Consider the following 23,242-nt stretch of genomic DNA (forward strand, 5'->3'; position numbering starts at 1 on the left):
ACTGCAATCCCAGAGATTCCAATGCTTTATGTCAATTACATGTCTTGAAATATTTCAGCAAAATTCCCTCATGTACCTCTATGGTGTGATAGTTTTTAAGCATGGACCAATCTGCCCTGAATCCTGTGCAGACACTGGAGTACTCACCCCTGCAACAGTCATTACCATGCTGGTTCCTAAATACTTTCAACAGGTGAAGGGAAGTGAGAGTCACAGAGAATTATTCTGCAAGTTGATGATACACAAACCAGAGTCTTCTGGTCTTTGATGCTTTTGGTCCTTGTCCTGGAGTACACTGCAGTTCTGCAGTCTGCAGTGCCAAGTAAGACACTGAGCTGAGTGTTCCTTTTCACCTTGAACACTGTCAGCAGCCAGAGCCAGAATCCTTACTCAGCTCTTGCGGCTGACCTGTCTCACAGTCTCAGCTAGGGCTGAAAATGGGTGTTTATTGAGAATGTATGAATATTGCCTTCTGTTGTCTCTGCATCTACATTTTTGTTCTTGCAGATTTTTGCTGGGAGGTAACAGGAGAAAAAGGAAGCATCCCAAGTACTGTATGTAATTTACTTAATGTAATTTTTTTAAACAGTAGGATAACACTACTGGTTCCATTGTTTTGGTTGTGTGTGAATTATGTTAGAGTAAAAAGCACATTTTAAAGTTTAAAAAATCTAGATTTGAATGATAAGCTTTGTGCTGGATGTTTTGCCTAAACAGCAAACAGAGCTCTCAACTAATTTGTTTTTATTTCAAAATTTATTGGTTGCTTTTGACTTAGTTATTTATGTAAACTGATGTTTTAAAAGTTGCTAATTGGGTGGAAAAACACTGTTCTGATGACAGATTTTGGCCAGAACTGATGCTTAGAAAAATTTCTTTCTATTGTATGGAAAGAAAGGCACATAAACATTAAGTGATTCTTAAAACTTCTCACAGCACAGTAAGAGGTGATTTGGATGAGAGGCAGAATCCAGACTGGGATATGTTTATTTATTGTTGTAGTTCTCCTTACCTCAGTGATTATACCCATAAATAATAATGGGCAAATCTTCACATCAAAATCAACAAGAACATTTCATTGCACTTCCTATTGAAAACCTTCAGTGAAGGACACTTAAAAGAATTACATAAGTATAATTTTGTATATAGTTAGGAGGAAACTGCTGTGTGTATTGCTCATATTCAGAAACTGGAATGTGAGCTAGGCAGCATGAAGAGTGATACTACAAAACAGAAGTAAAGTCATTTTGATAAAATAGATGTATAAATTCTCTTTGTCTTGAAGTTTAAAACTAAAATGTAACGTGTTCCATTCAGCAGGAATGAATTATCCCTAACCCTATTTTACAGCATCAGGGATAAGATCACTTGATAGACCATATAACAAATGCATGCCATTTAGTATTATGCCAGGAAATAGCACAGCATTTCTATTTTTTTCCTCACCAATTCACAGCCACTGAATATGTGATTTATATGTTTTATTTAAGTCAGAAAATTTAAGAAAGTGCTTGGCAGATTTTCTTGATATGGTCTGTCAGTTGATAGTCTCTGTGTGGGAAGTTTCATATAAGTTCTGATGTAGCTTTGATATCTCCAGGAAAAAAGCTGCAAACAATTTGGTTCCTTCAATATAGTTGTGTCTGTGAAGAAGGAAAGAAACACAATGAAGTCTTGTCAGGCTGTCCTGCTCTTAAAATTATGAAAATAGTCCAGTTAAGTTTTATGAGTCTTCAGAGGAATTTGCAATATTGGTAACCCCCGAAAATCACCCAGTGCACAGAAGTGCTGGACATCCTTCAATTTTGTACTCCTCTGGATTTACTTCAGAAAACTTTTTCCAGGTTTACTTATCCAATTGGTATTACCTGTACAGCTATCTGCTGTAGCCAGCAGCATTGAGGCTTTAATGAGGAGAGACAAAAAATAATTTGAGAATTATTGTAGGATTCTCCTCTCTCCAGAGTTCATCATGAATTGACTCAGAGCCTGCACAAGTGTTCAGGCAACACACCAAATAGTGGCTTACCATGGTGCCTCCAACAATAAACATCAGTGAGAAGTTTAAGCTATTTTTTGTATAATTATGCTAGTTTTGGTCCCTGGACTATAAATAAATCTTTATAGCTGTTTATACCAAAAGCCACCAAAATCCTTATATAAATGTGAGTGTCTGTGACTGGCACACTTCAAAACAGATGCTGTGATGGAAGAGTGCCCATCCACACCATCATCTTTCAAACCAGAGGCAAATTTCATTGCTAGAGAAATAAAAATTGCCAATGCAATGAATTTAAAGACTGAGTAGACACCCAGTGAAAAATATATAATGGTATGTGTTAGACTGGGAATTTCCTTTCTTGCTTAGCACAGCAACTAGCGTGCTGGAGATAGTAGGTTTGGGCTGCCCAATGCACAGCAAAGCTTCCCATCTGAGCATGCTCATTCATGGGTGCTGAGGGACATCAGTTCTCCCCCCTTCTCTAATAGCAGAAACAGACAAATTGAAGAAACCTGCTTATTTTCTCATTCTGGGAATGCTCCCCATCATCGGCCGCTCCAATCGGAAGCATCACCACACTTTTCTGTGTTACAGTCTGAAACATTCTGGCAACAGGAATTGTTGAGCCATCACAAATGAAATCTGGATCTTCTCCAAAAACTGAAATATATTGGAAAAATGAATTAATAAATAGGTGTAATCCAGGTGTTTTTTTCTGCTATCGTAGATTTAAGGAAAGAGCTGATACTAAGAGCTTCTGAGTTGAAATAGGTTTGAGTGTGTAGCCAATTGATTTCAAAAATCACCTCTGCTCTTTAAGCCTCTGGTTTCTTATTAATACAAAAGTAAGTAAGCAAGGCCTTTTGGCTACTCCTATAAAACATATCAAAATTTAACAAGGTATGGAAGATGTTGACGAGTAGTTCTATCAAAATCAATGAGATTTGTAAGGGTAAGAGGCTGCAGCACTGAACTGGGAAATCTGCTTTGCCCTATTGTTGAGCACAATGCCAAGAACTGGAAAAAAGGAAAAGGAACACACCTGTTTTTATTGCCCTTCTGGCTGCTTTATATAGCAGATCATTAACATCAGCAAGCCAGGGCTTTGCACCCAAAGGCATGGACACTTTCAGCTTGTTTGGACTGTTCCTCTTGGAAAAGACACCCTCCAAGTGTTCCACCACCTGTAGGGAAAATACTTTTCAAAAAAGCTTTCGTCTTGCAACTCGAGCTCATACCTGCATTCCTACTTCTCTTGGAAAGAAATAAGTGCTAAAAACATTCCGTTTATTTCAAGTCTAGGTTTGTGAGGTGCTAAGAGAGACTTAGTTTATACAGTAGTGGCCAAAGAAAAGATTTGTCTCTTACCTGTTTTTTCACAACTGAAAGGTCCATGTGGGGGACCTGACGGATTGAGAATTTGCCAATTACTTTTGCTGGAATGACTGTTTTAATGCCTGGTTCATGGAAAGCTCCTTCAATCCCATGAATAGAGAGAGAGGGGTAGCGCCACAAGTGTAGAAGTATTTCTTCCTTTAAAAAAAATTCAAAATATAAGGGATTTGGGATCCCTTAAAAATTCAAAAATATAAGGGATATAAACAAGCCACAATTTATATAAACAAGCTTTTTCCATCCTCAAATTTGTATTTGGAGACCTCTGTATTTTAAAGATATTTGATTTTTTAATTTAAACCCAGGGATGTGTATTTTTATGCTTAAAAAATACTACTATTTTCAGTCATAGAAAGATTTGGATTTTAACAGTTTTTCTTGAAAAATAAGAAAAATAGAGCACTGTTTTAAAAATCTTCAAAGTAAATTTTCCTAGTGCAAAGTAGTATCAGAACAACTTCTGATCTGACTGCCTGTTTGTCCTGGAACTTGTCACTGGAAAAACCATGAAGCCAAATCCAACCCAGATGACACCAGCGAAGAAATTCTACTAATGAATACTAAAAAGTACAATAGGAAAGATTATAATTTTCAGTAGCTATGTTTTCCTGGAGAAGATGCAGAAGGAAAACAAAATACTGTGATTATTATTCTAAGGAAAATAGGAGAAATGTATAAATTATAAACTGGTCTTCATGCAGAACCTCAGGGTGCTGCTGCTTTCCTTCAGTTTTATGAGACTAAACCTTTACCTACACATAAAATTAGCATCAATTCATCCTCATATAGCATCAAAGCTCAGATATCGTGGTTACTTTATACTTTTGTATTACTGATTCTTATAGTCTAGCTTTAGGTAATTTGAAAGCTTTTTCCTCGAAATAAAAGCATCCATGTTAGCAGAACCAACACCACAATAATTATGTTAGTGATAAAAATAAATAATCAACTCCTTTCTCCCAGCTGCCACTCTCATGCAGAGAAATCTTTCCAAGCCAGCCTTTACCTGCTGGTTTTTTATTTAGGATATAATTTTTAATTGCTGGTAAGGAGAGGCTTGTAGCTTTGGATGCGTTTTATGGCAGGCTTGGCAGACATCAAAATCTGTATTAAATAAAAACCACCCAAAACATATCTGCCTAAGGCTGCCTCCCATTTTTTCAGAGCTGAATACAACTTCTTTCCTACCATGTAACCTAAATGTAGGCATTTTAATGCATGTTTTATTTGGCTGATTAGGCTTAGGGGGAGAGAAGGGGTAGACAAGGAAGGGAGACTTACACTGTTAGTTTTGCATCATTACTTTTAATTGATTATTCATATTTCAGATCACTTTCCCCAGATGCAGTGCTTTACATTTTCAGCAGATTGATTTTATTTATCTTTTACTTCTCAGTGCTCCTTTATTTTATTTTGAGCTCGCCATGGACTGAAAATATCTTTCATTTTGGCTTTATACATAAATGCTACAAATAGGTGATTTAAATTCTTTCTGCCAAGTATTCATACAGATGTTATGTTACCTTGGTGCCATAGAGGAATTTTTTCACACCACAGTTTTTTCTATGTTCCTCTAGATCAAATTCAATCGATTCATATAACTTCCTTTCCTCCTCCCTCAGGGCAGCCACACTGTCATAGATTCCAGGGATCTGAATATGACCTGTGGAATCCACAAGGCTGTCTACAAAATAAGATACAGATATCAGTAGAAGGGGAGACTATTTCTTCCCCTTAGCAATCATAACACCTTTTCCCTTCTACCTAGCTCCTTACCAAATTAGTGAGCCTAACAACTGTTTGCATCTGTCAAGTTGCTTTACCGAACTTGATATATTTGCATATTTATTAAGAAAATCATTGAGCTGCTGTTTGTGTGTAGTGTGTGATGTGTCAGCCCAGCTTCTGACATGGAAACATCATCCTACTGGGATACAAAACAGCACTAAAAAGTCAGGTTTTGCTATGTGTGTATGCACTAAAGTTGCCTGTAATCCTTAAATATACTTAATTGATGTGTGACTGACATCAGCTTAACATGTCTGAAGTCCTGGCCATATTGGGGACATTCCTTTCCTCAGCTGCCATCACCATAGCTGTGTTGAGGTTTGGAAATCTTGGGATCTTTCTTCAGTGAGACTTGCCTTACAGCAATTAACGTGGCCCTGGCCTTCAGTGGGCTGATGATGGGCAGCTCTCCCCAGCTGCCCCTGAGCAGTGATGTGTGTTCTTACCCAGCAGCGCTATCAGGTCCAGCAGCGGCTCGTGAATGACGCCCCCAAAAGTTCCAGAGTGAAGGTCCTTGCTTCCACCTTCAACCTGTGCCAAAGCCACCGGTTACATGTGAACACTCACTACTTTGTTCTTCTGTTCTGGTGTTTCCAGGTTTTTTTTAACAAGATCACAAATGAAGAGTAAATTATATTTTTTTCTAATTATTAAATAGAAAACATCATGTCAGGAACAATCTGCTTTGGCAGAGAAGATGGAGCTCTGTTGTCAACCACCAAGAGAGTGAAATTCAGCTGTCTGTAGCACTCACACATTTGAGAGCAAGGGTCCTCCTCCACTCCCTCTTTTGCTTCAGTAAGATTAAAGACATCATACATTAAACATTTGCATATTATTACTGTTTCTAACATTGGAGAATAAATTCTTCAAGTTGTCTACCCTTTTTATTTAATGCAAAATCTTCCTTAAAAAAGGCAAAAAATAATAATGTTTGATATTAAGAATATATGTCCAATCTTAATTCAAGATTGCAACAAATAAAAATTTATAGGTCTCTTGAATAACAAGTCGTTAGAAGAGAGGCATTTGAGTTATTAAATGGGCTCTTTTTCCAGACACATTTTCATACTTGAGTTTATCATAAAATATTTTCCTGCAAAGGACTTGTTTATTCTTCTCAAAACCTCATTACAGCTAACTGTCTACTAGCAGGAAGAGATCATTTTTGATGTTTTAATAGCATCATTTTTCTTAACCGAGACTTAGAAGAATTGAATCAAGGCTGCCAAGGCTCTTTCAGTTAAAAAAAAAATTCATTCTTTTTCAGACATAAAGGTTAATGCAGATTTTTCTTTAGTTCTCAAGTTCTTTAATCTTCTCTCTGAATTCCTTTTATGCTTCATCAGGAAGCATTTCCAGATGAGAAATTTCTGTTCTTTATTTCACAGTAGCTCACATTGCCTGCTAAATATAGCATGTTGACTACAGTGAACTTTTATCTACTCCTGCCACTGTTTACAAAAATTTTGTATGGCTTTTAAACCCAGACATCCAACCAAACGGAGTCCCTGTAGGCTGATTCATTGTACTAAGCAGTATCTGCTGCAAAAGGGCAGAGCAGCAGAAATGATGGTTTGGGGAGAGTTGGAGAGGCAGGTGTAGGGATGGTGTCCACCAGGACAGAGTTGCTGTGCAGAGGGGAGGATGAGAAGAGACTGGCAGAGTGGCAGGATAGTAACGGGATAGGAAAGGGATCAAGGGAAGAAATGATTGAAGAGAAGTTAATGGAAGTAAATAAGGCTAATGGAACTGAAATGAGGAGGGAAATCTGCAGAAGCCCAAAGGGATGCTGAAGAAAGCTCTGTACTTGTAAATATTAAGCTTTCCTTCAGTCTTTCTCTGCATGCAGATGTAAGTACAGCTACATCATTGCTGTCTGCCAGAGGCTCAGTTGGAGTGAGCCTGTGTCCTTTACCTCCACAAAGAAGCAGGCGTTTCCCCGACTCCCATAGGTAAGGGCAGGCTTCTTGTTGCTGAGCCACAGGTTGTCTGAAATTACAATATAATCAACATCAGAGAAGAAGCTCTGGTTTTCTTCCTCAAGTAGCTTCTCTAGCCCCAAGGATCCTGCTTCTTCCATGCCTTCAATTACAAACTTGAAGTTCACTGGCATAGCCTACATAAAAATTGGAAAAGGAAAAAGTCTGGGTAAGAAACAAGCATTTAATTTTTTTTTTTTAAATTGGGAGCAGACTGGTTTGCTATACAAATTGTTTTAGTATAAGAAAGATGTTGGATGAGTACATAGGGTATATAGCTTGCTACATTAGAAAAGCCAGTGACAGACGCATATACGTTCCCAGAAAAACTTGTTCTTTTCCTCATGTTTTTATCTACTATTCATTTTCAGAGGACAATAAGTGATGTCTTTTTTTCTTCTCTGCATTTTCAAAAAACTTGCTAGAATGTCTCATTAAACAGGCTTTCTGTTAGAGCTGTTCAATATTCTAATTGCTTTGGAAATTATAACTGTCTAATAGGAATTGCATTTTCTCAGAAAATTTCCTGCCCCTTGCGTTTCCACTGTTGCTGCCCATGTGGGAGCCCCTGGCTGTGGTTTTCCCAGTGTTGTCTATCACCAGACTTACATGGTGATAAAAACATTGTCAGTGACACTACTATAATTGTCTTTTTAACACTTGTAAATTTGCAAGCCTGCTGGTTGATAACGATGCATTTCCAAGAGTAATTAGGAGAATTTTTATTATGGAATAGTGGGAGTTGAAAATGCTGACACATCCCATAGGGGGCATAAATTTCAACTCAGCTTCCTGTTGCAATTCATTTTCTCATTAGAGGTTTTATGATGTTTTCTCTTTTGATTCGCTGCTCAGATTAAAGGCAAGAACAAATATGTAAAATTAAATGAACTTGTGTCATGGATGGGTTCACTGATGGATCATCAGCTGGCCACAGAAATTTTAGAAACAAACTGTTAATGAATATTGTTTGATGGTCTGTGCTGTATTCTAGAGAAAGTCTTCAAATGACAAAAAATCCTTTTTGCTTGTTTGTTAAAATGTCAAGATAGCTATTAGTGATTTGAAAAAAACTAGAAAGATGTCAACCCCATAACCATATCCACTTACAACGACTACTCTTTGGGCAAATAATGTGTGTTCTCTAGGGTTTGAGACAGAGGTCAATTCAGTACTATAGATGCAAGAAAAACATGTTTTCCAGAAGGTTGTAAGGGGACTTTAAAAAAAATCAAGACTTAATGCTCAGTTTGTGCCATAATGTCATACAAGAGACAAAAAGCTGTTTCTTATCACACATAAGAGAATATTCAAATTCAGCTTAAAGGATGATATATTTTTGGTTTACCTTGACTTCGGGGGTAAGACTACTCCAAAATTATTAAATTATTTGAAGATGGCTGTGTTGGTCATTGTAGTAATTTAGGGGCATATGTCTGACCTCAGAAATCTGTCAGACTCTGAGTGTATTTGTATTTGGTGAATGCACCCACTCAAAGTATTTGCTTTGATAATTCTGGTCTGTTGGCGACATAACAGCCCATTTTGGATGAACATATTTAGGTGCTATTAGATGATATTATTCTCTTCTCACAGACACATAAATTGAAGGTATCTTGTAGGCAGTCAAGACCAAAGATCAGCAGAATGCATCAGCAGAGATGAGTCTTCATCAGCATTCTGTAATGTCTGTTATTTTACCATTTTAAAAGCTCTCAAGAGAACAGAACAATTATCAGAGCTGTGCAATGTATGTAATACATATTGAATGCTTCCCTGTGGGTTTTCCTCTGCAGGGCAATGGCAGTAAGAGTGCATTTACATTGCAGACAGACTGTTCAAAGCAGAAATGCTCAAAGACAAACTCTTACTGGAGTGGGACCTGTGCTCTAAGTGTTGCATCAGAAATAGTTAATATTTCAAATTGTATGTAGTCTGTTGGGACAGAGAGGCATCATCTTACTCAGGAAAGTAAATACATCCCTCCAGAGATATAATAAAAAATAACTACATATCATACTAAATAGTAAAAATTAGCAATAATAATAAAGAAGTCATCATTGATACTTACTATTTTCAGGGCTCTAAATGTTTCTACTGCATTTATCCAAGCTAGGACTGGTCCCTTATTGTCTGTTGTTCCACGCCCATAGAGGTTTCCTTAAAAGGAAAAGAGGAAATTTTTTAAGCAATCTTTGACTTTTCCCTGATCACTTCAGTGTAATTGGCAAATTCCAGTTCCCATAGAAGCTTTAGTGATGGAGGGAAGAAGTGCCAAAGGTGTCAGGATTTCACTGACTCATTTTGAATAAGGTGATGAGTGTTCAGGTGCTTCCCAATGGACTGGTACACTTTTTCCATCCCCCTTTCCTATGCATTATGTTATGGTTTCTGCTACATGCAATTTTTGACCTTCAAATTTCTTTTCAGGATCTGTTTGTTCATGCCAGATATGACTGGAGGGTTTGCACAATATGCAGCTTCTGGACACATCATTCAGAGCAGCTAACAAGCAGCAAAACCCCTACAGATAAATGCCATGGCAGAAGTAACAAGCTACAAGTCTAAGTATTTAATTTCTTTTTCAACTTCACATCATATATAGTTATCCCTGTACAAACTGAAATCTGTGGCTGTGTATAAAATTCTGTAGCAGTCCCACTGGATATACACTGGAATAAGGCAAAAGAATTATGCCAGTAAACTATTGGGAATTGATTCCAGATAATGAGAAAGGGCAACTCAGTGCTTATAGCCTGGGAATCAGGATTTCTCAGGTCTCACTGATCTGCTGACCCTCTGTCCATTATTTTTGTTCCCTCAGTCAGCTAGCTGTGCTGGAAGGATAATTACATTAAAGGGTCCTGACATTCTTCTACCACAAATGCTAATATTTCCACACCAAGTATTAGGCAGTCACTGATGGATCTCACTAGTCACAGAACCATCTTCAAAGCTGAAAGCTGCTGGACATGTCCCAAAGATCCACAGAAATCCTTATGCTTTGGTTAAATAGACAGGAACACTTCTCCCTCGCAGAACCTCCGTTGTGTATTCCAATAATGATACAAAACTTAGGAGAAGATGCACACCATTGATTTCAGTCAGTGTGTAGGGATCAGTGTCCCAGCCATCTTCCTTCTTGGCAGGCTGCACATCCACATGACCATAGAAACATACAGTGGGGTTTTGTGGATCCTTCCCCAGTTCTCCAAGAAGCACAGGAGGAAGTGGGAGGACTTGACCATCAGGCAGCTGTGGAGAAAGGTTAGGAAAAGGCGACTGTGGAAAACCAAACCTTCTAAAACTTATAAATGTACAAAAACAACTGGAATTCTCAGTATTGAAAATACTTGTTCACTCAATTGACTTTGATTTGATTAGGTGCAAAAATCTGACTGAATCCAGTTCTAACCTATTCAGAGAAACTAAGATCTTTCTTCTCCTGTGTATTTCCTGCTGGACTTTGTAGAAGTCTTCAAACATTTTATTGTCATAAATGCCTTCCTCACTAAGCTCTCACTTCCCAGCACCAGAGAAGATAGAGGTAACCTTGTGCTATGGAGTCTATTGGGACACTGTAGTAGTGAAAAGCCACACAAATTAATTTGGGGTTTGATTTCACCACAGACAGAGGGCAGGAGGCCTGTAAGTTCAAACAGAGTATCTGAAAATAAGTGTTGCTAGCAGGAGGCAGCAGCTATGTCAGACTCTTAAAAGCAGGTTAAGGCTAGACCTCTATGTGGCTCTGTGCAGAACAGAGCTCCACGTGGCTCAATTGCATTCTCTGCAACTATCAAATGACACAAACTGAAATATTAAAGTGTTGCTGTACTTCAGGGTCCTTGTGCTAAGAATCGGAATACTCACCAAAAGCATTAGAGGAAAGAAAAGAGAATCACTATTACTGAACTTTTGAATTGCTGTTAGATTAGGAATATAACAGCCCAGGGCAGGTAAAAGCCCATGGCTACAATAAGGTAAGTTAATTAGAGACTAAGGTGTCTCAAAGACTAATTCTTCCCTATTGCTTTCCAACAGTGAAAGAAAATAGTTTGTATCATTTGTCAGAAGCTCTGCAAACCAAAGATGACGCTCTAAGTAGCTAACCCCTAGATGTTCTGACATTTTCCTAATAAAAACAACCTCCCTCATAAAGTAAGTTCCATGACAAGTGATGTATTAGTTCTCATGCTTCATTACAGACAAAAATTTAAAAACAAGTCCCAGTAAAAAGCTCAGTCCTTTTACTTCAGTTAAAAGCATGAAACTCCCTCCTATGCACAGAACATCAATTTGCATTTGGACTGCCTGTGTTGTTCCCAGTATGCTCTCACTTCTCAGACCTGATTTCAGCAGGTATCATGTAGGTACAGGACTACTGATAAATTTGTATCTAGCTTTCAAATGTCATAATATACATATATGTAGCACTGAATGCAATAGGTAGACCCATGGGTAGATATGATGTTTTAAGGCCAAGAATCAGATAAGCACCTGATGTGACCCCAGGTTTACTAAATTAACAGTGGCTCCCAGTGTTGCAAGTCTGTCTGCTGCCAGTGCCATCATTCGCATTACTTCTCTCCTCAGGTGTGGTTGAACAGAATCACTTTCCACAGCCACCCATTCCTTCAGATCCTGCACAGAAGAAATGTGCAATTAGGTGATCCAGAATGTTGTTGTCCTCAGCCCTTGTATCAGAAATCCCACACTGGAAGATGATTTCCTTTCTGTATCATCACAGCATTATCATGGATGCTCTAAAGTTTCAGGATAAAGAGTCCCTTAGATGTCTCCCCAGGGCTGAGATTCCTGATTTTCTAAACAGGGAGTGTGCTCATACTTAGGCATTCAACCCTGAATCTAAAATCCAGTGGAAGAGGAGGTAGACTAGATGCTGACTAGTTTGCATTACAGAAATTGAGTTATGTACAGCTTACCTTGGTGGTTCTCATGAGGATTCAGAGGTGCTCATACATTCAAAGCATAACTGATACTGACTGGACTAGTTATGTTTCTGTCTTTTCACAGAGGGTTGACAAAAATGAAAGCACAAATCAGCATGGGACCAAGACTCCTCTCCTTCTAAAGAGCAAACCTACAAAAATCGGTTCTGAAGCAAAGACAGAGTGAGCATCCTGTCTGGCTTGCATGCCCCATGCAGGTGCATTTTGGCTTAGTGGAGCCTCTCTCTGAACACACTCATGGTTGTGATGCCCACAACCATCTCTTTTGCTGAAGTCCATGCAAGTCCCTCCTTCACCCCAGGGTTTCCCAGCAGTCTGACCTCTTACAGCCTTGCTATGTGAAGTGCATATTGCACTCCTGATGCCAGACCTGGAACCCTGCTCATTACCTTTGTGACAGGCACTTCTCCTGCCAGAGGAGCCCAGGCCTCTGGGGCACCAGCTCTGTGTTCATTATTTCACTGCAATATAGCTCCTACCTTGATGAAATCACTTTGATATGCATCAATGTACTGGAAGATCTCCATCTGCAATGCTGACAAGGATGAAGAGGACATTACTGCCTTAGAGAGCAGCACAGGGCTGAAATGGATGCTATCTGAAAGTTAAGGATAAAATTCAACATTGCAGACATCCTGCAATATACATTTATTTTCAGCACTAAAAAACAGAGACATTTACAGGGTGCTGAGCTTAAATAAGTCTTGTTTAATCTCAAGCCAGGAGAAAGTATACTCAGTTTATCACATAAAAACTTCAATTGATTCACAGTCAAGTTGCTGAAAGAAAAATTGAAAAAATGACCAAAGAGTGAACATCTTTAGTGTCAGCTTTATAAATAACTTAGGGATGACATTTTCTACAGAAACATATGTTGCATCAATTTTTCAGTACACAAGCATCAAATTCTGTGTTCTGGGAAGACAACCCTGGGGCAAGACTTGCAGACACCAACAGCCCAGGGCACCCATCCTTGTTTTTCTTCATTTCCAGAATCATAGAATATCCTGAAATGGAAAGGATCCACACAGATCTTTGGTCCAGGACCTGGCCCTACACACACAATTCCAAGAATTCCACCGTGTGCCTGAGAGCATTGTCCAAACACTCCTCAAACTCTGTCAGTTTTCATGCTGTGACCACTTCCCTGGAGAGCCTGTGCCAGTGCCCAGCCACTCTCTGGGGGAAGAACCTTTTCTTGATATCCTGCCTAAACCCTCCTAACTCAGCCTCAGGCCATTCCCTTGGGTCCTGACATTGGTCACCACAGAGAAGAGATCAGTGCCTGGCCCTCCTCTTCCCCTCATGAGGAAGTTGTGGCTGCACTGGGGTCTGTCCTCAGTCTCCTCCAGGCTGAACAGACCAAGTGACCTCAGCTGCTCCTCACATGGCTTCCCCTCAGGGCCCTTCACCATCTTCATAGTCCTCCTTTGGACGCTCTCTAATGGTTTCCTACCTTTCTTACATTGTGGCCCCCAAAACTGCCCCCAGCACTTGAGGTGAGGGCACCCCAGTGCAAACCAGGGTGCAGAACATTACCCTCCCTTGCCCAGATGGTGATGCTGCACCCCAGGACACGATTTTCCCCCCAGACTGCCAGAAGAAGGCAGAAAAATGGATTCACTGACACACATTCCATATTTTACATGAATAAGGGAAAACAAGCCTGACTCTGGAGAGTATTAGAAAACAAATAGCTTTTGAGGTTGATTTAGAACAGTGACAATACTGAAACACTCGATAAGTGCAGAATTAATTTAGTACCTGCAAACCTCACTGCTATCTGTTTTTTCTTTTGACAAGATTAGGTTTTAAAGTGTGTTTTTCTTATTCCTCCAGTTTTCCTTTCATGTTTGCTTGAAATTGTTGTTTTAGTGTCTTGAATTGGTTCTAGCAGAGTAATCCTTGGGTGGCTAAATACTTGCTTGGGCTAAATTCAGTACAGCTGCTGTATCAGGCTGTGATAGGATGGACTCCAGGGTCAAAACCCAATGCTTTTCTGAAGATATTCCATACTAGTAACACAAGGTATGCAGATCTATCCATAACTCCTTAACTTTGATGCATTGCTAAGATGATAGGCTATGGTAATATTAATAATTTCAATTATGTTTCTCTGACAGAGAAGGGAGATTGAAAACCCAAGCATGATGAACAAGATGAGGGAAACATAGTTCACTTTGGCTGGAGAACCTGGCTGTATGAAGGATGGGCCCCATTTTCCAACCTTCCCACAGAAGCAAGGTTACAAGGTTTGCTTCACTTCCTGAAGTGAAGCTTTGAGAAGGCCTCTGACACTAAATTTAGCTCCCAGTGCCCAGTTCCTGACATCTCTTAACACTGGAAACACTGGTATTGAAGCAGACCAAGTGCTGATTTTGCAGGAGAGTGAATCTGCAAAGCACTGTTTTGGAGAAGATCTGTTAACCAAGCCAAGAAAATCCAAATTTGGATGGATTTTAGGTGGTTTTTAGGATGGAGAGATTGAATTTAGCCGTATTATTTAAATGTATAAATATTTTTAAGATACTAAACCCCAGCCTTAAGTGATGGTCTAAGTACCATTTTCTTCTCACATTTTTTTCTCCATAAAACAGTAAACCCTGACTCCAAGAGGTGGATCTAATCAACAATCCCCTTCAAATATTTTCATCACCAGTCACTGCAGCAGCAATTTGTCCTAAAGCAAAAGTGATGATTACAGGAATTTTTGAAGAAAGCATGGAAAAAATCTGGACACTTTAGATGAGACAAAGCAGCTTCTGGGATTTATTAACAAAGACGTGGTAGAGAATGAGGATTTGATAATTTAGGTTGAAGTCATCTTTGGGTTGAGTTTCTGCAGGTAAGGCTTAAGAGCAGGAATTCTGCAACAAGCACCCTAAACTTAAACCCCCCAGTCTGGCTATTTCTTCCAGCCTTGGACTATGCCAGTGGCTGCAAACATTTGTCAACTGAAGCCCATTTTTCAGGGGGCAATAGGAGGTCAGAGTGGGGACCGCGGGCATGGTCAGGGGAACGTCCCATGCTGCACAGGACAGAGGAGAGAAGACCATGAGCCCCAGACTGGGATGGTGGCAATGGGACCCTGGCAAACCCTGAGTTTCCTGGCACAGACAAGACACTGGCTCTTGCTGAGGTGTACCTGGGTAGATACAGGAGAGCATCTGAGCTGAGACATTGCAGGTCATGTTCAAAAGGGGCTCGAGGTCCTTGGAGATGATCAGCATTAGGTAAAAGCTGAGCACAGAGGCCATTTATGTTATTTTATTCTCTTTTTGTCACTGTGCACTTTTGGGGGACCAGGCAATGGCTCTGCTTGTGCCATGTTGCTCAGTCTCACTTCAGCCAGCAGTGTGTCCCAGGTGAGCAAAGCTGACCTTCAGGCTGGTGCTTTTGACTGATAAAGATATTCCACCTGGGAGCTGGTCACCACATGAGCTGAAGAAGAGGATAGGACCATGATGGGTGCATTTGTGAGGGGCTCTGGAAAAGTGCAAGGCGCTACACCCCCAGAAGAAAGTGACAGAGATAGGAATGGTACAGAGGGAATTCATCTGATGGTGGGATGAAACCAGGTTTTGCTGCTCAAGACATCCCAAGATTTCAATCAGCTGTTCATCTAGAGAGACATCAGGGCCATTATCTTCCTTTACCACAAAGTTGGCTGCATGCCTCACTTTCACACATATTTCACTCATTTTTCTGCCTTCTAATTTCCAAACCTCAGTTTGGAAAACATTCACAACAGAGGCCACTGAATGCACCCTCATTTAACTTTACTGCAGAAAATTAGACAGGCTTCTCAGGTTCACTGAAAAAAAATAGATCTTTAGGTTATGCCATGCTTGAAAAAGGAAGATCATAGCAGAGGTCAGAACGTGGCTGCTAGAAGCACCAAGCTCATGCAATGGATTTAAATATCAGTGTCTCCATCATATCATGATTTCCCTTCCCTCTAGTCAAATCTTTTGAGATTGCTGTATTCTATGCATTTGCATGCTAAAAAAATTTTGTGTGTATATATATATATATATATATATATATATATGTCACCTTTTGGTGACTTGAATAAATACATGACTTGAATAAATACATACCTGTTAATATCAGAAGCACAAAAGGCTGCTTGATTTCACAGAGGATGTGTGCTGTGGTGCTGGTATCTTTCTCTTTTTGTCTCAGTTACGTGCAAATGACCTGGAAAGAGGCAGACAAGAGAAGTATGTCTTTGTCATGTTTCATTAGCATTTAACTGTTTAAGAAAATGAAACAAGGAAGCTAAAATGCTGTGAAGGAAAAAAACCCCAACCAACCAAGCAAAATATCCTAGGGAAATTCGCAATTATTCTGTGATATTTTCAAAACAGACCAAACTTAAAGGAAAGACCATAGATTATCACAAAAATACTCTCATTAAAGTAAGGAACAGTGGCAAAGTTCAGAAAATGAATGTGAGGAGATACCAAGTAGCAGAGTGTACAAAATATTAATAATTCAAACAAGAAATTAGGTAACAGCTATCTTTTGCTGTAGGAGAAGGAGGGAGGGAGGGGAGTAGCTGGAGGAACTTCATGTTAATGTACTAGTAATACACAAAGTGCTGCTCAGGAGCATTTGGATGGCACCTGGAACAGCTCGTGTCAAAAGGGAGTGGGTTTAATAAAGCTGTAGAAAGATTTCAGGCAAGGCTGCAATATCTCAGTGTCATGAGGAGGGGAAAAATTATTTGAAAGAATGATAAATTCTTGGGGGGGATATCAAACAAAGACTTCAGTGTTCAATGTCAAGTGTATTTTATTTGATGTCATTTAAAGGAGCAGTTGCTGCTCTGTAGAAAAATGTAGTATGCCTATTTTTAGAAAGAATGCATGGCAGCCAGTTGTGCTCTTTCTCTTCCTTTGTTCCTCAGTAGTAAGAACATTTTTTGTGTCGCTTCCTCCCATGTTGTTAAGCACTGTTAAAGGAAAACTTTGTGTTTTTCTGTGATGACTTAACTAGAAATCCAAGTTGATTCTTTAACTAGCATGACTTTGATGAAATACAGACTAAACTTACAAACATTTGAGAACATGCTCTGAAGGCCTCCTTGTGTCTCCTGAAGCATGTGCTTCATGCACTTCCCTCCCTGCAACACAGAGTTCCAGGTGGGTGCAAGAGGAGGGTGCCAGTGAAAACAGAACACTGGGCTGCACATGCCCCAGAGGAAAACAGGACTCATCTGGCTTGCAAATAACAAAGTACATTTGACATGAAAGGAGATAAAGGTGTTTATGGCAGTAGGAACTAATTTACCAAATCAATGGAGGACTCAATTGAAAGGAACATTCCCACTAAGCAATCACCATGAAGGCAAGTAACTGATATAATAGGTTTATTTTTTAACTTCCTTTAACAATACTCATTGATAAGTGGCCTACCTTTGGTAGAAGCAGGCAATCAAGCCACAGTCACCTCTCCAGCTGAGTGAGACCCTTGGAGGAGGAGGAGGAGGAGGATGATGACAGCTCTTCACCTGGCAGTTCTCAAGCCCAGCCCTGACCACAGGCAGCCACTCTTGTTGTGAGGACCAAGAGCTGCAGAGATCCAGACACCTGCAGGGGAATGAATGCCAGCTCACAGTGCCTGGCTGCATTTGAAGATTACTAAAGAAGTATCATCCAAATCAACAGACTGTGTGACAGCAATGAAAATATCTGGTGGGACGCATAGGCAAGGTCTGCACTTGCTGGGTGTTTCCAGCAGTCAGCTCTTAAAGTGTTGTGGTATTGATTGGCTGAATGGTGTTTTGGAGAACAGCAATGACCAGCCCTGCCCTGCTCAAGCCAACCCTTTAGTGGACAAAGTGAGACCCTGTTTATCAGCTCTGTTTTGCTGTAATACAGATGATATTTTAAAAGAACATCCTTATCTCTAGGTGCTCTTTCCAGCTGCCTGGGTTGCTGATGATGGGAGACTGAACTGGAAAGGTCTCCTCTTTCACCTGCAGAACAGGGGCATTTTATCTCAATTTTACTGATAAGTTCTGCACTTAATGAAGAGATAGTTTTAGGTTAAAGATTAATTTTGGGTTTAGATGCTCACTTCTGCCTCTCTGTCATACAGTAATCAAATCAGGATAGCCAAATCAGTAACACATCAGGTCATGAGAAATTTTCCCATCTCCTTTTTCCTCCTGGAATTCCAGTATCCCAGCAGGAATCCCAGTGCCAGAAAGCACTTTAACATTGCTGATAAGTGTTGCTGCTTTACTGCAGTATATTGGAGGACAGAGAAAAGAGGTGGATTACGTTTTGTCTTGAAAAGTGGAAAAAAAAGGGATACATTTCTGTTAAGGCAAAGCCCTTCTCCCAGGAAGTAGTATTGCCCTTTGTGCCCAGTGAGGAGGAGTAATTCACTATTTACCTAAGCAAATTTTCTGCTGATTGGTTTGCAATCAGATAAATGTGGGTATAAAAATATTCTTCCTGGAAAGACAGCTCTGCTGGCTCTTGCTCTTTTCATGGCAAAAAGGTTTGTAGGAAAGCACTGTGGGATATGCAGTATTTGGTCTTAGATGTGGATAGCCTCACCATCTTCTTGCTGCCGCATCTTGAACAGCTGAAGGGAGAACTGCTGAACTTGTAGTAAATTTAAGGTGCTTGTGTCTGCATACAAATTTCTACTCATAAAGTCCTCTGCCCATTTTGAAAAAACCTCTATTGACATGGTCAAATTCAGTAATAAGTATAATAATGTAATAATGGAAGTCCAAGTCCCATCTCAGAGCCTTCCAAAGACTTTTCATTTTTTTAAGCACTTGTTCTTCACTTGATTAACGTGTAAAACCTCATTTGCAAATGAAATGCAAAATTTGGGGGGAATTCAATGTTTGTTTTAATTTATTTAAAATAATTTTTTTACATTAATCCTGTCTTCATTTATCTTAGCTTTAAGTGTTTCACACTGGAGTTATTCCTGAATTAGAATAGCACAAGTCAGATTAAAAATAGATCTATTCTATCTAGTAGATCCATTCAACTATTTGTCTATTTATCACATAATACTACTGAGGAACTATACTACCATGGGGGGAAAAAAGCTATTATTACTTTATAGCTTAGTATTTCATTGCTAATTGTCCCTTATTTTATAACCTACAACTTGGAACAAGGTTTAAGGTCCACAATATAAGAGATTTGTTTTGTTATGGTCCTTATTCCATTTATGGGATATCATAAATATTGCCAACATTGTTTAGAAGGACTTTTAATTGTAGGCAGGTTTATCTCTTTAATAAAACCATTCTTTGATAGTAGCTTTTTAACTAGAAGAAATGAAAGACCCAATTCAAATAGTTTGGTTGAATATCCTCTTTGGGATACAGTAATTGTTTAAGCAGCAGGAAATAGACTGATTAAAGGAAAATAAGAGCAGAACTGAAACAATAGGATAAAGAGGGGAGGAAAGCATCATTGGCTCTGTTTCTCTTGTTACTTGAAAATGTAAACAATCTAGGGCAGAGATGGTCCCCTACTTTGTGTTTCCATTACTACCTCAGGGCAAAGTGTAGCACCCTCACTTGGTTACAAAGTGATGGTGCCTTCACTCCAGCAGAATTAGCATGCTTTAATTGTTACCTTAATTAAAAGGGTATCTTAAATAATTACAATCTTAAGTTTGAGTGAGGAAACATGTTAGAAATATGCTATTAGGAGCAATATTTCATTGACAAAAAATGATATGATGGTTTTCAATGCTTCCTGTCACTCAATAAGCAGCTATCTCTAGTTCAAGACAGGTATTTTTAATTTCTTGAAAGTGTAGTGCAGAAAAGCAGGAATGGTATTGTCATGTAATAATCACTGCTACGTGGCTATTTTTGGAGCTTACTGTCATTTCTCAATATACTCCCTTAATATAACTTATCATTGCATCCCAGAAGGGTTGGTGTGGAATGGAGAGGCCCTTTCACACAATTCCCTGAATCTCCCTCCCCTACAGATATTTCTACTTCCTTGCGCAGTAGCAGCAAGCCCTTCTACCTCTTGGCTCCTTCCTACTTCACACTGCAGTTAGAAAAGTATTTCCCAGCCACCATCCTTCAAGACAACCACAAGTGACACCAAAACAAAAGTTAAGCAACTTTGTCCAGGCGAGAGCTTATCAACAGTGGAGTGAGATTCTGCTGGTAGAGAGGAAAAGATCCCCAAGACCCTGACTTAATAGTTGTTACCTGGATGTCCATAATCACACCTGGGTATGTCAGTGGAAGGAGATTGACTTAGAAAAGGTCCCCTTACCCAGGCAGGAGATGCTTCACTAGGATAGGTGGCTGCAGACTGTCCTCTGTACGGAGCAATGACGCCCAGCACCTCCCAGGAGCAGGGCCACAAAGATCGGAGGTACTGGGTGGAGGAAGAGCAGTAACACGGAGCCCTCTCACCACCTGGTGGCTCTTTCAGCAACCTCTCTGAACCCGGAACTCCAAGCACTCAGGCTTTAAGGGACAAGAAAAACAAGTTCTTGTCCAGTGCCAATTCCAGCACATTGCTCAGAGTGCTGAGATAGGAGACTGTCGTATTTTTCCAAAAGCAACATGGTAAATTCATTTGACTTAAGAATTAAGTAATTTTTTTTTTTTCAGATATTAATCACACTGAAATGATGGCAAGAGGTTATTCCCAACTTGATATCTTTCAGACAGCTTTCCTCAGCCAAATTGCTTAGGTGGTCCTCAGGGATGATTCATGTCCTTGCAGGTGAGGCTTTTATCCAGCTGGTAACTCACAGCCATTTCCAAACAGATGCACCAGAAACTGGCTTTGCAGGCTCACTGAGTCCTGCTGACACTAACTGTGCAGCACTTTGTTTATGGAGCTCTTCCTACTGCCTCCTCCCGCCTTTCTGTGAGGTCCAGGAGCTGGCAGAGTCAGGGCACAAGTCACTGAGGTGGTGATATGCATGGTGTCCATATGCACATGTCTGGAGCAGCACAAAGTTAACTCAGTTTGACACTTCGCTGACTTCTGCATCTCAGCTGGGTGTCCCAGGAGCCACAGCCTCCCAAGAAAGGCTTAGGAGTATTTTTCCTTTGCAGTCTGCCTGTCATTGAAGTGTATTTGGGATAAGGCCAAAGCAAGCAAAGGTTCTTCTCTTGACAAACACAAGCTCTATTAAGCTTAAATGGGGAATAAAATAGCTTAAATATCTGAAAAATAAAAGGACCCACTGTTTATATATATATGAATATATACATGTACAATAATGTTGCCTCTTGCTAACAGATGTTACCACTGCAAAGCTTTTGTGACAGTCACCTCCTTAAGGAGGAGCATGAGCTATTTCATAGCACGTCCCTTCTGTCAAAGTGCCACTGCCTACAACGAGGGTGCAGCACCTTCCTCAGCAGAGGAAATGCCCATTGAACCAGGGCTCTGCACCACTCACACATTGTGCACCTCGTGCCAGCCATGGGCCTTTTTGTGATAAGTGCAACAGCATCTCACCAAAACCAGACAGATAATTACAAGACTGGAGCATTGGGTTAGACAACTGGTTCATATCTGGACATCTTAATTAAACACCTGCACCCAGGCACTGAGCCTGCTAACAACCAAGGCAGATGCACGACTAGTGGATCAGGATCTTTAACTGAGTTGCTATAAATTTAATTACAACTTCTCTGGAAAGTAGTTCTCTACTCATTCCACTCTTTCTCTGCAGACAAGTATTTCTGCTCTTTTGTTACAGTCTCCTCAAGCAGACAAGTCTGTCATATATTCAAAGGCCTTTCAACAAAACTGTAGCATATGCTTTGACATGGCTTAAAAGGCAATGATGGCTTTTCACTTTCAGTACTATAGAAAATCAAACATGTAGAACTAATTTTTTTTGAAAAGCTCCTAACTTTTAAGAAAATGACTGTTCTGCAAATCACTGATTTGGATATAAGCCATTAATCCCACACTCTGAGTGCTTAAATCATTATTAAATTATGAAATTTTGGTTGAAATATTTGAGATAGTTCATGAAGATGCATAAAGTTTGTACCCCACCACTCACTGCACTTCAGAGGGAATTAAGTTTTACTGTGAACTAAAAGAGAGGAAGTCCCATGGCAATATTTAAAAATGCCATTAGCTTTCAAAGGTCAAGCGCACAAACAGCTGTTAGAAGAGCAGTTCTACCACATGCTCCTGTATCATGCCTTGAAGCCAGTCTTTGAGCAGAGCACAGCCTGACAAGGAAGAACAGCATCTTCTCCCCATTTACAACACCCAATGCACCCTTTCCTACAAGATGGGGAAGGGGAAGGCTGGGGAGAGAATGGCATCTTGGATACATCTTGCCTGCATATGTGCTTGAATCACGAGACTTTTGGTGCTCCAGATGAGCAACACTATCACAGGCTTTAGTTTCAACTATTTTTAGTGAGTTTCCTGATCAGGCCCCTAAAATACAAGGTTCTCATCACCTACCTTAGAGAGGAGGTGCAGGGCTGTGCACACCATGCTGGGGAGAGCCTTAGGGCAGCACTCAGCTTGCTGCCTTGGCTTGCAGAGCTGCTGAGAGCAAGGAACCACATCCAGTGCATTGCTACAGGCTCAGCTCCAAGCTCCCCAAACATTCCAAAGACTCATTCCAAACTGATCATCATCCAAAGCCCTCCCTAGTTCTAGGGTGCTATTGGGCAGCCTAAACAAACAACAGCAGGATTCCAAACTCTGACTCTTGATCACAAACCCCACCAGTCTGACACACGCATTGCTTTTGTTTCTTACTTACTCGTGCAACCCCACTGTGGTCTTTGACTGTTTCCCTGTGCTGTACAGATATAGTCAGGTGTAGAGCTGGATATCCTTTTATCACACAATCATTTAGGTTGGAAAATATCTTCAGGTTAAGTTCAACAGTAAATCTCAGTCTATGACATGCAATTGCATAGAAACTGTCCATAAAGAAACACTTAAAATTTAGACATAACAATTTGTTTCATTTCTTTTCTATATGGAAACCCCACAATATGTGTGTTCTTTTGCTATGCCTCCTAAATAGAGAACAACAACAACAACAAAAAAAGGTAGCCTTTTGTCTTTTTATTTCTTATGTCAGAAGTCAATATC

General features: G+C 39.9%; 1 protein-coding gene across 3 annotated transcripts; it reads right to left on the minus strand.

The window, feature by feature from the left end:
* Positions 1–1,466: 1,466 nt before the first annotated feature.
* CNDP1 (carnosine dipeptidase 1) lies at positions 1,467–20,581 on the minus strand. Of its 3 annotated transcripts, none has more exons than XM_059857272.1 (14): positions 20,420–20,581; positions 17,558–17,731; positions 16,238–16,337; positions 12,617–12,735; positions 11,665–11,808; positions 10,260–10,422; positions 9,239–9,327; positions 7,104–7,304; positions 5,632–5,716; positions 4,921–5,081; positions 3,371–3,535; positions 3,045–3,186; positions 2,515–2,662; positions 1,467–1,643 (listed from the first exon to the last, which is right to left on the minus strand). In XM_059857272.1, the coding sequence occupies exons 4-14, from the start codon at positions 12,692–12,694 to the stop codon at positions 1,538–1,540; spliced, it is 1,482 nt and encodes a 493-aa protein (XP_059713255.1). In that variant the 5' UTR covers positions 12,695–12,735; positions 16,238–16,337; positions 17,558–17,731; positions 20,420–20,581; the 3' UTR covers positions 1,467–1,537. The 3 variants fall into 3 exon arrangements, with proteins under 3 accessions (XP_059713255.1, XP_059713265.1, XP_059713276.1); XM_059857282.1 differs by having other exon boundaries at positions 20,353–20,574; XM_059857293.1 differs by lacking the exon at positions 12,617–12,735.
* Positions 20,582–23,242: the final 2,661 nt, after the last annotated feature.

Source organism: Haemorhous mexicanus, chromosome 1 (genome assembly GCF_027477595.1).
Source record: "Haemorhous mexicanus isolate bHaeMex1 chromosome 1, bHaeMex1.pri, whole genome shotgun sequence".
Classification (NCBI taxonomy): domain Eukaryota; kingdom Metazoa; phylum Chordata; class Aves; order Passeriformes; family Fringillidae; genus Haemorhous; species Haemorhous mexicanus.